Source organism: Streptopelia decaocto (assembly GCF_964273445.1).
Source record: "Streptopelia decaocto genome assembly, chromosome: 3".
Taxonomy (NCBI): domain Eukaryota; kingdom Metazoa; phylum Chordata; class Aves; order Columbiformes; family Columbidae; genus Streptopelia; species Streptopelia decaocto.
The window spans coordinates 82,374,554-82,392,917 of record NC_138656.1 but is presented as its reverse complement, the minus strand read 5'-3'; the positions used below and the strand labels follow the sequence as shown (position 1 = coordinate 82,392,917).

The window sequence follows — 18,364 nt, the reverse complement described above, 5'->3', positions numbered from 1 at the left end:
ACCTAGTGGTGACACACTTAGCACCGAAGCTTCCTTTTTTCTTAAGGTTTTGACAGTCAAAACCTGGAGGTTGTCTTTGACACATCAGTTTGGCCAGATAGTCTTTTCTTAATACTGTCAGCTTGCTAGAATTCCTGCCCATGTGGATCTCTCTGTAGTAGAAACAGCCACAGCACACAAGTGTGTATATCTCCAGCAAACTGTCTGCAGAGGCCTTCCTGTGTCTCTACTTGCTCCCCCTCCAACAAAATCTAGGAGTACAAAATAAGTGCCGTTCTTGCCCCACTCCTCACACAATTAGCAGACAAATGACAAAATGGAAAAATATTTAATATTTAAAGTCACCGATAACTGTGCTGGCTGCTGAACAAGTTCCAATGAGTGAATGAATCCTATGGAAATACTATCTTCTAGAAAAAATCAGAACTTTCTCTTCAACTCTTCTGCTAGAGACTATTCACCCCTTTTCCCTTAGGCAAGGCTCTTTTAAAAAAGAAGAATCTCTAGAGAATTCTATTTCAGTTTAAGCCCTGGACTCCCTTAATTTTTTGAAGGACTACACAAAGCAAACATTCCCTAGAGATTATAAAAGATATCGACAGAAACAGATTATTTTTCATTGATAACTGACCAACTAGTTTTAATCTCAAAGTTCAGAACTCAAGATTAAAGTATGCTCAATTTTTCTTTTCTTAATTTTATCTGTTTTTAAATCTCTGTGGGCTACAAAATGGCAAAGTCATTTTCTTCTTGGATCCATCAAAAGTAGAACTGTGTTTGACAAAGCAAGTTCAGGAATCTTTGTTCAATTCACTTCAAATTTTCCTGACAAACTGCCATTTTACTTCAAAACTGGCAGGATAAATCTGTAGTTATAAAGGTGTATTGTGGAACTTGGAGATAAAAATAAGGATCAAATTTATTACTGAAAAACATTTATTACCTTTAATTGAAATGATTATTCACATGACACAACAGAGCAACACACACCATACCTCCTTGAGTTCTCCTTTGCTCATGTTATCCAGATGTATTTTGGTCCAATATTTGTCCAGCAGAGCAGCATGGCCGCTTTGCTGCCTGTACCAACCACCACCAGAACTGAATATCCTAAATCAAGGCAAAATGAAGAAACACAGCATATTGGATCTTGCTGAAGAATTCAACATTTTCAGGGCATTCCTGTACATCAAATAATGTTACATGCTGCTGCTACAGCATAATGCGCGTGTACAGATCACCCACTCTTTGAGACTGTACTGTCACATATCTTACCTTGCCTATCTCTGCTTTTCAAATTATCTGTTCTTTTATCATAGTGTTATTTCACCCTGCAGTGCAAGATCTCCTTAGAGATACTTGCAGAAAGACAACTGACGAGAAGTCTATCAGAAGCAACATAAAGACTCCTTTGTAAAGAGAGAAGCCTGACAGAAGTGACCTGGGAAATATCTTCCACGGATCCTAAAGGATCTGTGCTCTATTGCAGAGAAGAAAGAAAAGCATCTCTAGTCCCTGTGCCCTCTACAGTCTTTCCTGATTATTTTCCTCATTCTTCAGGCTCACAGTCGATTCTGTTATACATTTTGGTCTGTGGGTGGTTTTTTTTTTTACTGACAACTAACTATGCAGCTATGTGTTACACCCACTGTGGAAGTAGCCTTGCACATACAAAGTGTTACATACTGAGTTTGGTGTTTGGTATGGTTTTTGGTTGTTTCGGTGGTAGTTGTGGGTTTGTTGTTTTGGTTTTTGGTTTTGTGTCTGTGTTTGTTTGTTTTGTTTTTTTGTTATTTTCGTTTGTTGGTTCTTTTGTTTTGTTTTGTTAATAATATTTCACAGCTGGAAACTGCAACTGACTTACTGAATCTGCTCTAACTAGCCTAATGCAAAACTATAATTTGCTGCTATAAACTGTTTACCAAGTATACAGAAGAAAAAAATCTGAGAATATATGGCAACCAAAAGAGAGTTGAATACAAAAGAATCAAATCCAGAAAAAGAAGGAAAAAAGAAAATAATAAATTTATGGAAGGAAGATAAAAGCAGGAAAATTTGTTAAAAGCTTTCAAGTAAACTATAAAACATTTGAAAACCATGTAACCATTCCATTTCTAGATATCCCACCCTTTAATCTTGATACAATAGTATGTCTTAATATACAAGAAGACATTCTGACATCTGATGCACGAGGCATTACTGCAGTGAAAGCAGAGAGAGTACCTTAAATCTTTTTTTCTGGTTAGAAAACATTACAAATGTCTATATTGACACGAAACTTCCACAAGTCAGATTTTCTTTATTTTTTTTCACCTTCTATTTTCTTTTCATGATTCCCAAATAAAACAGCTTTATATCATTATAGACACAGGTTTCTGTTTAAATTATTCATGAAGCTCTCAAAATATCTTCCAGGGAACACACGTATACAACTGCTCAAAGAGGTGGAACAAAAAAAAACAAACCCCAGAAAACTAATCAGTCAGACTACCAACTACCCCAAGATCCGCAAAACCAAGAAATCTTTTACACAGCTGCTGTTTAAACTAGCCAGTCAAGACACCTTGTGAATATCAATTATAAACCTTCATCACACAGTAATTGCTGAGAGTGGTATATTGTTTCAGTGAGGGGTTGGTTTTGTAGGGTTCCTCCTGGAAAGCTTCATTCCCTCAGCCCTGTTGAAGTGACCTTTCTGTACAAAGACTGGATTCACCCAACAGTAATATAAGGCTGCTCTAAAGTGAAAAAATTCCCCTCACAACTTCTATCACTTCCATTGCTTGTTAATGGGAAATGGCTAAAATACTCCTGCCCAAGTACTTTGCATTTCCTGTCTTTGACTTAAAAATAGGATATCCATGCTCTTAACCTCATTTAACTTTACAAGCCTACCTCCTGGTCGCAAAAAACTGGAATCCTGATGCTACTTTTAAACAGTCACCACGGCCAGGAATCAGCAACTCTCTTTTTTCCAAAAGAGGAATCAGCACAGAGATCTGGAAGAGAAGAAAATTTATAAAACATTTTTTTGCCTGTGAGGCTGTACAGACAGCACACCCATCCACACTCATTCCACACTTGAGATGCTCCAGCACTTCCACTACATTGTCAGCAACTGCTGTGCCCACAGATTGCACTCCCAAGTGATGCTAACAGGAACTGCAGTCGCCAATAATTTTAATTAGCAGTGGAAATCACACGTGTAATGTTTACATATCTTATTTCTCCTGTATCCAGATTTAATGATAAGAGAACAGAAATTACAATCTTTACACTGCCAAGTCCAAATTAAAAGTATTTCTTTTGAATTGTCAAATGAATTATTGGACACTTTTGCATCAGAAGCCTTATTTTCGTCTCAACAAAGATGACATTCTCAAACATCAACATTTTTCAGTGTATACATTGCTACTCCCAGGAGAATTCGGTATCTGTTTAATGAATCTACACTTCCATGCAGAAGGACAGTAATAATGGTGGAAAGAAAAAAGGGAGGTAGGACAACAATGATCCCTCAGCACCAAGGGAGGCAAATGTGGAGACTTTGATATGGAGAAAGGAGACAGGATGCCTGCAGGGAGGACCTGAAGAAAAGGAGAAATGAATGCAGGATACTACACAGGGAATGCAACAAACCAAGTCCACAGAAGCAAGTAAGCGCATGACCCTCTGGCAGTGAAAAACTGTCTAGTATATACAAGCAGTATGTCTCGGCATTCGTATGAATTCCCTATATTTCTGAAGCCCAGAACTCAGTAAACAAACTGTCAGGTTATTTAGTCACAGAAACAATGCCTCATATGAAATGATACAAAATGAAAACAGATATGAAATAAAATAAGTATCTGGAGAATGTCGAGCAGGCCTATATAGCAAAACATCTTTATGACGTTGTTCTTGCAGAAGACATGCTTTCAGCAACCATTACTTCAAAAGTGAAGGATGACAGTCTAGCTAATGGTTCTGGAGCTGGAAATAGGAAATCTGTTAAAACCGATACTGCTTAATGTAAAAAAATACTTTTAATGTCCAAGCCAGAGGTAAGAAATGTGTAAGAAAAACAAGCAAACTACAAAACTAAAAAAACCCCACACAAGAAAACACTAAAAACCCTCCAGTACCTTCTTAACAGCACGACTCCAATACATGGATGATATTCTGTGGTGCTTGGGGCCACATTTGTTTTCAAATATTAAAACACAACTTAAAAGACACATAGCTCATTATCAGTGTCAGTTTAAATCTTCAGAGTGAAATATGGCATCAGTGGCAATGTCATGACTTCTCTAAAACGAAGACAAAAACTAATGCGGTGTACTATGATAGGAATGAAGACAGAGATTCATTCTTTCTGATCTGTTTTAAAAGGGGCAGTATTTTCAGCATGCTGCTGCAGAATTCATGGTGATTAGACTTCAAAAATTACTAGTATGTGCCTTAAGACTAGTACTTTACAGCAAACATGAACCTACATACCACATCCAGAGGGGCATAATCAATATCCTCCAGAAGTATCCAATGACCTTGAGTAACAGCTTGTGTCAAGGTTCCAGGTTGCCACACAAACTCTCCTGGTACATCTGTACAACGATACATACCAAGCAGCATCTAAAACAGAAATAATCAGTAAATTAGAGACCTGCTCATTACATCCCTTAAAAACTCAGAGTAAAAACTTTAAAAAATTACTAAAGTTGATACACAAGTAACACTTACTTAGCCTTCACATTAGTAAACAATCCATCTGATAATCTGTGCCCATCATTACACTTTTTTAATTAAGGAAAAAAAGTTTCACCCCTCCCCACCTATGATAATCTAACTGAAATAGTAATTAAAATGAACCAGATAATTGGAAGTCAATTTACACAGCTGTGCCACCACAATTAACAATTAATAGTATAACATACAGAACTGTCTAGGGTTGCACTGAACTTTATTTTACATTTTTGAGAAATTTGTAAGCGGAATTGTAAAGCAAGTTATTCAAACATACAAAACCAGTCAAGTGTTGCTTCCCTGTAAAGTCATAACTTCCACATTTAAGCATTCCTTAAATAATTAATTTTATGGTTTCACTACTTTTCTCATTTAATTTACATTTCATATTTTGTACCTTGAACTTTAACATTTTTTTTCTTAATATCGTGGTCATACTCATGTATATGAAAAGATACTTTTGTAGAGAACAGTCATGAGATGGTGAGATCAGCTGTTCTATGCAAGTAAAGAAGGTGCTTATGCATGCTAATAAAAACTTTCATGTAGCACTTCTGGTAGACATTAATCACCTTGGAAAACTAAATATAAATTGAGCCAAACAACATAAATCAATTCAATATCAAAATATATATATATCTGCAAATCCAGAAGAATGTGAAATTATCTTCACCTCTGGTTTTATCTCTACAGGTAGAGCTAGATCACTATTACGTGATTAAAAGTGTCCTCAGCACCACAAGATCTTACTTCATCTCAGCTTTACCACAAAAAAGATTAAACTGACATTAGCTCACTTAAACTGAAATAAGTGTCCATACAACCTTCAGCACCAGCTTGAGTAATCTTGGAATAATTTTTTCTCAATACAAATAATTTTTAAATTAAAAATGATACTATTTAAAAAAATCAATAGGGCTCTTCCGCATAGAACAACCACAATAAAACATAATTTGAATGAAACAGATACAGCACAATTATGCACAGAATTTAAAACCTACTGAAATTTAACTCTGATTTTTCTTCACATTTATTTATTCTCACCAATACTAGGATCTATACTACAGAGTTGGGCCGTCTGAGGTCTTTGGGTAAAAAGTTAAACATTATTTTATACAGAACTTTAAGTCTATGCTTTAAGTAAAAATTATGTTCGATCATCCAAATATAAAGCAACATCAGTTACCTTACTATCAGTTTGATCCCCAAGCTGGACTTTCAAAATATGAGGCGGCTTTGCTCTTCCTGTAACTGCCGCTAAATATTCAATTAAAGAAGTTTTGCCACATCCTATTGGTCCTTCTAATAAAACAGGATTCTGATATGCTACAGCAATAGCAAGGTTTTGAAGATTTGTGAAGGCAGATTCAACCAAAACAAAATGGCTGCTGTTACTTTCCTGTTCAAACAAAATATGAGTTACTACACTGAAACTGTTACTTTTTTCCAGGTTGTACAACACAGAACAATTACAAAAGTGAGTCTGACAACTTGAAAATTTTGGCCTGCAGATCTGTCAACACATATCAAATAAAATAAAGGATTCTAAAGCTGTATTTAATGATAGATATTAAAATATATTTCATCAAAAACCTATTATAGGTGAAACACTTGATAAAGTATTTGTACAATTTGTTCCCAAAGCGAGTTCACACCAAGTAGTCAGTACAGGCATAGTAACTATTCAATCATAACATACGCCAACCAAATACATTTTGCAATATAAGTGAAATTAAGTCACCATAATGGATCCAAATCACAGGACAAATCAAACAGCAGTTAGATTCAGATGATGCATGTATGAATATTAACTGTTGTATTTACTTCTTTCTGCACAGGCCAAAGTATAAGATCATCAAATTCAGTGCATGAAAAGAAAAATACGTAAATTCAATAACATTTAGATTTTATCCAAAATACAATTAATGTAGTTTATTGAATGGTAATTTATCAATGCTACAGATACTTTCCAAGTATTTTAACTCTCCTACAGGCACTTCTATATAAGTATACAGCACAAAAATTAGTGCTTTCCTGACAAAAGGCATAGAGAAAAGAAATCAGAGTACATACTGCACCGAAACGAGTGTCTTGTATTTAAGTTTCATCTTCTTTTCAGATATAGTTTCAGGTACTTCTTTCTGGTAACACTGCTAGTTTTCAAGAGTACCTGCTTTCCCTCATAGTTTGCTCCTACCTCTTCATCACACCTCCTCAGCTGTAACTGGAACCACCTCCCTAATGAAACTTGAACTACACTGCACACCAGATCAGTGAAATACCTGTGGCTATTCAAAAAATGAAAGTGTGCCTTTTGAGGAAGTTGTCTCCTCCCTCATAGACAAAGAGTATCTTTTCAGTAATCCAGTTTACAGCATGGCCCAGTTTCAGCACAGCTGCAGCAGCAAGTCTGGCATGGGAGTAAAACTCTCCTTAAACAGCTCTACAGTTTCTGCTGCTGCAATGAATTTCAAACCACACTCTCAATCCTATACATAAAGCTAGAATACAGGAAATTCAACTACAGAAGTTGGGGAGTGGGAAGAATTTGGGAGGAAATTCCTCTTTCCTTGCTTCTGCTACTCAAGGAATTCTGGATATTGGTAGTCCTCATTCTGTTCTTTGTCCTTTGTTTGTAGATCAGTGTCACAAAATCAAACAGAAATACTCAGCTAAGAGCTAAAACAGTCAAGAACAGTGGCTGCAGTTACAAAGAAGAACCCGAACAGTTCAAAATGAACACCATCTCAAGAGAAAAAAGGTTAAATACTGCTTGCTTAAAAATGCTCATGCCTTCAATGGTCTTCCTAAAACTGTAAGGCACTGAATTCTGCATTACTTCACTCAAGTTGAGAAAACAAGTTCTTGCTCACTTCCTCTCTCCTTTTTCTGTCTTCTAGAAGAGTAAGTAGCAGCTTTGTTTTCTTTTGTTTTAAGAGAAGAACTAGGAATATGTTTGGAGGAAGGCTGTTCATGAGATGTCTGTAGAGCATTAAAAAACTATTTCATGCAGGTAAAGGCAACTGTGCCTGATCCTGGCTTTGCTCAGCTCTGGAATATCACCCTGACTTGGACTGGAAATACTACATAAGACTGAACATTCTTTTGTAGTATATTCATAAGAACCTCTACATGAAGATAACATGAATAGCACTATTATGTCTTCATTGCATCATTCCACTGCACAGCTTCTTTGCAGTGTCAATATTATGCAACTCTAACTTACAGCACATATCAAGAAAGCTAAAGATACACACATTACCCATGGTATCTCAACACCATTTAAGCAGGAAATAAAGTCAGTTCACTGCATTTAGGAATTCTTAAAAAAAGGCACAGACTGCACCCTGGGTTACATACCTGCTGTTCACTAACAAGCTGTAGTCTAGGCAGCACGATACCACATACAGCTACTACGTTTGCAGAGAGGTCACCCGATACAATATGCCCTTGTGAATATTGAAGTTCTTTCTCCTTCTGCCAAAATGAGGAGTCTGGATTGGCCAAAACAAGGGCTTGTTCCACATTCTGCAGCTGACATTCTTCTAGCAGCCTGTGAAATCCATGTTTATTAACTCAACTGAAAGCCATCAACAAAAACAAAGACTGCAAGATTTTAAACGTTCTTACTTTAGTCTGAAATGTATCAGCTCCTCAGCATTGAATATCTTCTTCAGGAAAGATAATTTATGCTCATCATTCATGCATGTAACCAGAGCAAGACAGTTTGAAGTATACCTAAAAATTATATTTAGAACAAAGCATGTCAAAACATAGTCTTATGAAATTTAGTTTGACAACTGTCAGTTGCAACCCAAAATATCAAGTTTGGAAAAACATACAGAAAACTTTCTTCATAGAAATAATTTTAGGGCTATGTGTACTGTTCTTTAAGATTAGAGAAATACCTCAGAACTGAGAAAAGCAATTCTACCATGGCACACTTCATCATCTATACACCAACTAGCTAACCTTTCTCTGAAGGACTGAATGATCAACAGAAGTATAGTAAAGGAGAGCACTTTCCCAAATAAATGAAGGTAAATATAGGGACAATGAAAACTGGGTTTTCTTTGCTTGACATTTTTCTTCTCCTACTACCGTTTCCCTTTCAAAATTGCTTTCTATTTAATGACATTTCTAAAATAACCCTAACACCATGAACTCAAGACTCAGTGCCAAAAGAAGCCAACAACTCCCAAGTCTTGACTTCATTACTATATAAATCTGCCTTGCAAAAAGAGGACATTTAATACAAATCATAAAACACTTTTCATTTATTATACCACTGTTTTTACTTTCCAAGAACAAAGCTTTCAATAAGCTTGGCAGTGGGGGAAGAAAAAGAGTTGCCAGAAGATTGATTCATGACAAAATTTAAAAGTCAGAGCATTCATTTAAGATTATTAGCTGAATAGGTAAGCCAATTCCAGTCAATGAATTAGAAATTCTGTTTCTTTTTCCGAGACTACTTAAGTGTATGTCATCCTGAAGAGCTTCCTAAATGGCCAACAGATTTGTCACTATTCTTGTTTCTGCCCTTCCTAAATTATACACCTTACGTTAACATTATGTGTTACTACCATATTTCTGAATTCATGTTTACTATTCAAGACCTTTTCTTAAATTAATAAAAGGCACTACCAATACTACTACTCACATAAATAAGGTAGATTATGTGACTAGGTTGAAACCCTGCAGGCAGACACCTAACATAAAACACTTGACCAAAACCACATGCAAAGTCTGCAACAAAGCCAATTCGGAAGCATAGCTTAAATAAGCCAAGCTTTTCAGTGGCTGAAATGTCTATACACAAGCAATAGAAAACAAACAAACAAACAAACAACCTCCTTAATAGCATATCAATGCAGAACAGTATAATATATTGTAATGTGAGTTGGAGTAAGAGTACATTCATGTCTACATTTTTCTAGGCTAACCTGCTAAAATGCATGCAATACACCAACAGGCTTACAGTAGAGGTGAAGTGATAAATTCACCATCTCCCATGAATTCAACTTGAATACACTGAAGTTATTTGAAAGGATTCTCCAGACCACAGCTTTAATCACAACTAAGAGCTAGCTTAAGTTTCACTCTGTGATACATGACTACAGCTTTCAAGAGATAAGTAAGAAGCACAGGTAGAGTAGATACCATCAGTACAAAAGAAGATTCTTTTCTACTTGCATGTGAACATGGTTAAATACAATTCAAGATACAGATACATCTTTTAAATGGAGAAGATCTAGGGGTGTTTAACTTACCAACGGACTAAAGTGTCATGACTCCTTAGGAGTGGAATACACACACTCCAGTCCCATAATTCTCGGAAAACTGATTGCTCCTTTTGTAAAAATCTATAGGCTGCCTCCATGAGGTCCCGTAACTTCATTCGCCTGCGTCCATATCGGACTGTGTTTGCATCTGAGCTCTCCAGGAAAAGCCTCTGGAAAACTGGTGATGTATTCTTAAAATACCTTAAAGCAAACCTTTAGAAGAGAGAAAGAGATGGAACACAGACATCTAAGCCAGAGAAAAGGAAAATAGCCACTAACAAAAATGTCAGAACATAGGTCCCGAGACAGTGAGTGATGGTATACTGAGACCTAAGGCCTATATTTGTCCATACTTGGGAAAGACAACCACCTCAGCAATCAGCTGACAACAGATACTTTTCCTTATTAGGAATCATTACTTAATTATCAAGGGGAAACAGTACTGCCTTTGAAGAAATCTCTTCGATCGCTTGTTTACTGAAAAATACTGATTCGTCTAACCTTAAATGCAGAGATTTTCATTGTGAGCAAGTTTTATGCCAGCTGTTTTGCTTTTCTTTTGATCATCAAGATGAAAATAACATTAGATCTTACAACACAATTTAAATAAGCTGTGTTTAAGACTCATGTTTTCTAAATCATTCAATTCAAAACACATTTTTTATTGTGGGAGACAATCCAAACTAACTTCACCTCTGTCACCAGTGAACTCTGACAAGCATTTACTCCTTACGTTCGAACATCAAACAAAAGGACATGACATTACTCACGGCAAAACATCAGGGTGGTCAGCAACCAGCTTGCTCATTGCTACGCACAGCCTTTCATGCCGATCATGGTTGATTTGGCCACCAGCTTTAATGGCTTCTGCATTTCTTTCTAACAAATCCAACAAGATCGGCCGAACTTGACGACCAATCAATAGAGTACATTCTTTATCCAGTAGTAACTGTGCTAAAGTATCGAGGATGCATTGCCGATCCTGCTGAGTCCAAATCTAGATGAATGGAACGAAAGAACTGGTTAAATGGGAAGTGATTTGGACTTTTAGCTTCAGAACAATTCATGCAGGACTCATATTGAATTTTATAGGAACAAATCTCTCAGAAAACAGAAACGAGTCCAAAATTCCCAATGGAAGTATGTACTTTACACAGCTCTCCATATTTAAAAAACTGGGAAAAATGAGTGACATGCAGAATAACACAACAGAAATTACATACAAGTCCCAAAATAGTAAATTATATTATACCAATGATAGATAAAGCAAATAATATTAATTTTTTTTAAAGAAAAAATGGGGTAAATGTTATAACAGTACATATTTGTTAATAGAATTCCCAGTGATCTCAACAGCTTGGTCTCATGAAAACCACAAGACATTTAAGAATCCAAGTTCTAAAAATAGTTTGAGTTGCATCATGTTCACTATCTCTTTAAAAAAACAAAAGCATTCAATCAATCATGATCACAACCTTATTTCCATATTTCTGATAGCAATTACAGTGAGCAATGCTCTAGACAAGAAGCAGCATGTATCTGCAGTTTTGAAGTTGACGTTTTTCTTATTTTTATATAAAAATGGTCTTTCAGTGCAAAAGAAAATATTAGGCTTTAAAATAGATGGAAAACATATTCACATCTGCTTGGGGGGGCGGGGGAATCAGGGAGCTAAACAAAAAAAACACCACACAAACAAACAAACCAACCAACCAACCCACCCACACACATATCTCCCCTCATATCTCCTCCAACTTTTCCAACTTTGTTACTGAAGAACAATCACCCATTTCTTGTATCTTATGCTTACATTTATCTGGTCTTTGAGTTCATGTTATTATCCAAGCATTTCTCCACTTCCATGATGTTTAGCATATAATACAGTAGAAGTAGTTTTGATTTATGAAAAAATCAGGATTATGAATTTGCACTGTAGCAGCTTTCTTGGCAAACAGTAAATACAGCGAGGCCCTTTCCAAACAAAACAAGCACTTACTAAACTCTTACACAAATATTCAGGTAGACTTTCATTTTAGTAACACATGCAGCCAATTTCTGCTTCTCCTAGACATTTGTTATGCAGGTAAACCTGCCCCTGGGCCTGCAGATGGGATGGTTTCATTGTTAGAAGATAAATAAAAGCTTAGGACTGCAGAGGTCCTACACCTTGCCTTTGAAAGGATGACCCCCTAAGGTTATACCACTGGCGACATGCTTCTTCAATACATGCATACTTCACAGTATCACAGTATGTTAGGGATTGGAAGGGACCTCAAAAGATCTTCTAGCCCAATCCCGCTGCCAGAGCAGGAGCGCCTAGATGAGGTCACACAGGAACATGTCCAGGTGCGTTTTGATGGTCTCCAGGGAAGGAGACTCCACAACCTCCCTGGGCAGCCTGTCCCAGTGCTCCGTCACCCTCACTGAGAAGAAGTTTCTTCTCAAATTTAAGTGGAACCTCTTGTGTTCCAGCTTGACCCCATTACCCCTTGTCCTATCATTGTTTGCCACCGAGAAGAGCCTGGCTCCATCCTCATGGCACTCACCTTTTATATACTTATAGACATTAATAAGGTCCCCCCTTAGTCTCCTCTTCTCCAAACTAAAGAGACCCAGCTCCCTCAGCCTTTCTTCATAAGGGAGATGCTCCACTCCCTTAATCATCTTGGTTGCCCTACGCTGGACTCTCTTCAACAGTTCCCTGTCCTTCTTGAACTGAGGGGCCCAGAACTGGACACAATACTCCAGACGGGGTCTCACCAGGGTGGAATAGAGGGGAAGGAGAACCTCTCTCGATCTACTAACCACCCCCCTTCTAATACACCCCAGGATGCCACTGGCCTTCCTGGCCACAAGGGCACAGTGCTGGCTCATGGTCATCCTGTTGTCCATCAGGACTCCCACGTCCCTTTCCCTACACTGCTTTCTAATAGGTCATTCCCCAGCATATACTGGAACCTGGGGTTGTTCCTGCCCAGATGCAGGACTCTTACACTTTCCCTTGTTAAATTTCATCAGGTTATTCCCTGCCCAACTCTCCAGCCTGTCCAGATCCCACTGGATGGCAGCACAGCCCACTGGCATGTCAGCCACTCCTCCCAGCTTAGTGTCATCAGCAAACTTGCTGATAGTACACTCAATTCCCTCGTCTAAATCGTTAATGAATATATTGAATAATATCGTGCCCAGTACTGACCCCTGAGGCATTCCACTAGATACTGGCCTCCAACTAGACTCCGCACCATTGACTACCACTCTCTGGCTTCTCTCCTTAAGCCAGTTTGCAACCCACCTCACTACTCTATTGTCCAGACCACACCTCCTCAACTTAGCAACTAGGATGCTATGGGAGACTGTTGTTCAAGTTCCTTGGGTCTCCTGCATTTGAAAAGATACTCATCCCATAACGGCATGTAAGAAATCAGGGAAACTGCACTATATACACTACAAGCATCAAAAACATTACATTAATTGCAAGCAGTTTCTTAAATGCTTTGTGTTTATTTTTACAAAACATGGAATGTTTATCTACCTCTCATCTATAAGAACAGCATCAACAATAATTTTAAAAACGGAGCTGAAGGTTTGCATTCATCACAGAGCAAGCAACACACTGTTCATTAGAGGGGATCACATTTTGAGGAGCAAAATGACTGACAAGCAGTTCCAAGGCTTCTCAAAGGAACTGGAGACCAATTGCATCATTAAAAAAAAAAAAAAAAGGTACCACCTTTGGTCTTCAAATCAATTACATCTTTGGCTATCCAAACAAGGTGCTTAATTTATTAACCAGAGCTTTGAATACCAAATAAAAGGAACAGTTACAATAAAACAGTAAATAAATCAGGTGACTGACTCAGTAAAATTCTGCAGTTACATGCCTACTGTATAACAAATCCATTCCATTACCAATTTTGTGAGAGCATGCAGTTTTTTAATCATTGTGTGTAGTATAGTACCCTTCAGACATATAAAACTGTTCAAAAATCACAGTGGCAACATTCTCATTCTACAAAGAGACCATCTGTTTGATTTCAGAGCCCTTCAGAATCTAAATTAAAAACTTTTTTGAAAAGAAGAATACTGTCAGAGGGTTTTTTTAACTAAAGGTGGCTTTGTGAAATACCCGACTTTCCCAATCAGTAGCAAAGGACAGCTGACCTGAAAGTGTTTAATTCTGGTGTTCAAATCTGGGATAGTAAATTTTCACCCACAGTTCCAAACAGCTGCTTTAAGAAAACATCACATAAGACTGTCCCTCCAAATATAGGATATATACACACATTGCGTATTATTAATGAAAGAGACATTAAACAGAAGAACAGCTAGGAGTGAAACCTGGAGTCAAACATGATCCCAGTTGTTCCTCCAGCAGCATGTTGCACACCTCCTTCCCAAACTACACACTACATTTACTCAGTGCTCACAACGTACAGAAATCTTTATTAAGAACTGAGTTAATCCAAAACACAAGATTACTAAGAGAAAAATCACAGCAAGGAACAATTTGTGCCTATGTGAAAGCCACAATTCTGATGGTGGCTCACAGGTGTTTCCACAGAACATGACACCATACATAGATTTAACAATGGGACATTTCTAAAGAGCAGGAGGGCATAACGGGTGCACATGGGAGATCCTTCTTCCCCTCCAACACAGAAACACGTGTTCTTGGCTCAATTCCCTTATACAACAGCTCTAACACTGTATGACTCTGCAGCAATCAATTTGGCAAGATGATCCAAATTAATCCATCTTTCAAAGTCTTCCACTGGGTGGGAACATTGAACAGATTTTCCACATCAGTACACTCACTAGTTTCAGGACAAGAGAAGCAACAGAAAGGTGGTGCTTGGCCTTGGGAATAGGCAAAAAGAAAACACTTTTTGGCAGCTGTCCACTTCAGTAAGATAAAGCAAAACATGAGCCTGCAGTGTTCTTATAACTCATATATTTCAAGAAAAAAATTTAAAAGGCAGGAAGATACGTAGTCTCACAAGAACAAGATAGCTTCAACTACCTGCAGAACAAGCTGTAACTTCCCACACCTCCTCCAGTACATCATATTTGATAGAGATGGACAGACCGCTCCTTCAGGGATAGTGAGAATGTTCTCTTTGACTTTGTATCACTGTATTTATTAATATACTGTCTCCCGAAGCAAAAATTAAAATAAAACCACAAAAAAAAAAAAAAACAACAAACAAACAAACAAAAAAAACACTAGCAGCAGAAGGCGACAAGAATACACTCCAGTAGGGAAGAAAAAGTGCAAGATATCTTCCCTTATTTATAATGCTACATGATGTAAAGCCTAATTCACCTATCAAATAAAAAGCTAAAGTAATATTTTAGGACAAAAACTGCCTGTCTTAGTTGCCAGGACATCAGGACATTTTTCTGACAGCCAATGAGCAGCTGGGTGAATTTGGGACAGCTAGGTCAACGTTTTTTTTTCCTAAATTTACTAAAAAAACCCAAAGGAATAAAGGCACTTCTCAGCATCAAATGTGAAGACTGAAGGGCTATAAATAAGAGCCTACATAGAAAAATGAAAGGCAAAATGAAGGATAACAAGCTAAAACACCAACAGAATAGAACAGAAGATCTAGAATGGCGTACTTGAGACGGCCAGTTCACTTAACATGGTTCTATAGACTAAATAGAGGAAATATCCAAAAGGGTCAAGTTTTCTGATTTATGTCTTTGCACATATGCATAGTGGCACACTCAAAGGACAGAGACGAATAAGGATATTTTTGTACTAAAGTTTCATTCCTGCTAACATTTTCACCTTCACATTAATGAACCTCTCTACTGAAATTACACCATCACAGGGAGCCAAAATACACTCATTTGCACAAAATCTGCATTTGGAATTCTACACAGGAAAATGTTCTGATTCAAACAGACCTTTAGTAACATGCAGAAGCAAAAGCACATTCCAGCATTTGTGGAGCCCTACTGCTTATACAGTTTGCTTAAATTACCCGCAAAATAAGCAGGAAACAAGGACTGTTTTAGAGAGCTTTTCATCCAATTTTCCTCATTGAGAACAGAGAAATTTGCTGTACCTTTGCAGAGTTAACGGTATACAAACATTCTACAGAAAAGGTTCTGTTTCTATTACATACTAAAGCACAAAGAGCAAGATCTTCCATCACCACATAAACAGTGCTTTACTATCAATCTCAAAAGACTGTTCCTTACTTAGCAGTTGAGTGCAAGTTCCATTCTATTATGGAATACTGAAGAAATAAGATGCCAGAAAGACACAGTGAAGCTACAGAGCAAAGAGAGCTCTAGGTTTGCAAAATGCATGCTTCCCAAGTTAAATACAAAGCAACTGGTAGGAAATCAGGTACGATACGTGGAGTCAGTGGTGGTTCACTGGTCAGTGGTGGTTCACCGGCAAGATAAGCCAAACATACTCCTAGATCTGTAGCTTCCAAGCTTGGAAATAGCAATTCAGTTTTCAAAAGAACATCTCATTATTCATTAATGTGCTGTTCCAGGCTCTCTGTATGTAATCACTCTTTAATAATGTACACCTAGCAAGCCTTGTAAACCTGAAGCATATCTCAAAACAGTTGCCAGAAAGGAAACGGCACAGTCTCTTTCCCAGTCTCAGATCTTGGGTCACTCACTTCTGGTTCACCACTCCATCTGTATGCTACACTACATATCCGCTTTATCCTCATCTCTATTTCTCAGCTGTGTCTTTCTCTTGAATAGCAGCTCTTCATCACTGCTTTCCCATCAATTAGCATCATCTCTCCAACACAGGAATATACATTCACGTCAATTTTACTTTGATCCTATGATTTGTACTGATAGAAAAAGCCTTCTGTCTACTAACAGAGAACCTTCGTCACCAGTATGAAAGACTTCCCCAAACATAACTAAGAGACAGTAATTCAGAGTGGAAAGCAACAGTCTGAAAAAAATATAATTTAGCCTTATCATCTTCAAACAACTGGGATGTTTCCTAGATACTCAAACTGAAATACGGATTTTGAGACCCAAAGTGCGTGCACAACTTAAATGCTTCAAAAGCTCTATCCCAAAAAGTATTAATAATATAACATCTGATGCATCGATATCCTGTTATTAGATGCCTTCAAGTATTTCAGAGATAGAAACAAGCTAGGTCTCAGCTCACCTAGAATACAGGTGTGCTTTGCAAAGTTAAGGCAGACAAAAATATGAAGCCAGTGAGAATAGCACCACACTGAGATTTAAAAAATTAAGCAAATCCTAGAAAATTCAGTCCTCTACCTTTTACCCCACAGGCTGTTTTAAGGCAATTAAAGAAGACGTGCATATAGCCAGGATAACATGCTACCTTTGGCTATCATGTTTTCAGAGCTACCTTAAGCGACAAGGAAGACACTGAAAATTTTAACCACGGGGCAAAATGCCTTCTCAGGAAGCGCAACAGAAGGAGTACCAGGGGACAGGAGAGAACCCACCCCGCAGGACTCCACTCGCACAACCCTGAAAGGGGCGAGGAGGGGAAAGAACCGTAACTGGGTCGCACGGAAAGCGAGCGGAGGGTTTGCTCCCGTCGAGCGGCTCCGGTGCGAGGGGGCGGGAGCGGTCGCCGGGCGGGGCGGGCAGCAGACAAAGCTGCCGGGAGGAGATGGCGGCGCGGAGCGGGGAAGGCAGTGAAACGCGTCCTCTTCCCTCCGCGGGGGACGCTGCGAGACGCGCCCCGGGGGGAGGGAGGCCGTGAACCTCGCCGCTCGCTCACCTGTTTCGCCAGGAACCTGCCCAGCTCCGCACTGCTCTTCTCGTTCCTGCGCGCCACCAGCTGCAGCGGCTCCGCCAGACAGAACCGCAGCTCCGCCATCCTCCGCCGCCGCCGGAGCGCGGGCGACGCGCTGAGGGGAGCGGCGGGAGCGGGAAGGAGCCACGCGCACAGCCGCCGGCAGCACGGACCGCGCGGCACGTGGGGCCCGAGGCGGACGCGCGGCGGAGCCCCAGCTTCCGCTTCACTGGCAGCGTCACGCGCCCGCGACGTCGCAGGCAAAGACAAGCACCGCCCGCCCGCCGTGACGGCGGCCGCGCCGAACTACAGCTCCCAACATGCACCGCGCAACGCACGCCCGCGGGTCAGCTGGCGCCCATTGCCTGCCGGGAGTTGTAGTCTCTCAGAGGTCCCAGCCAATGGCCACAAGCCAGGGTGGCCGCCCTGGAGCCCTTTAAATGTAAGTCTGGGCTCAGCCCAGTATCTGACACTGTTTCCAGAGAGGTCTGACCGCGGGCCCGCTGACAGCAGGATCAGGACTTCAGCACCGGGCCTCCTGCCGGAGCTGCCTCACGTCCAGCCGCTGCAGCAGCAGCGCACGGCCCTCCGC

The 18,364-nt window shown here is 39.2% G+C and overlaps 1 protein-coding gene across 2 annotated transcripts in view; it reads right to left on the bottom strand.

The window, feature by feature from the left end:
• Positions 1-17,856, bottom strand: part of MDN1 (midasin AAA ATPase 1) — a gene marked incomplete at its 5' end in the record, with an annotated part of 103,001 nt that extends 85,145 nt beyond the window's left edge. For both annotated transcript variants that reach the window (XM_082047543.1, XM_082047544.1), the window contains 9 exons: positions 996-1,110; positions 2,896-2,999; positions 4,480-4,611; positions 5,909-6,121; positions 8,083-8,275; positions 8,353-8,460; positions 9,993-10,217; positions 10,775-11,001; positions 17,758-17,856. In XM_082047543.1, the coding sequence (XP_081903669.1) occupies positions 996-1,110; positions 2,896-2,999; positions 4,480-4,611; positions 5,909-6,121; positions 8,083-8,275; positions 8,353-8,460; positions 9,993-10,217; positions 10,775-11,001; positions 17,758-17,856 (1,416 nt within the window). The remainder of the gene's footprint in view (positions 1-995; positions 1,111-2,895; positions 3,000-4,479; positions 4,612-5,908; positions 6,122-8,082; positions 8,276-8,352; positions 8,461-9,992; positions 10,218-10,774; positions 11,002-17,757) is intronic.
• Between the last annotated feature and the right edge of the window lie 508 nt (positions 17,857-18,364).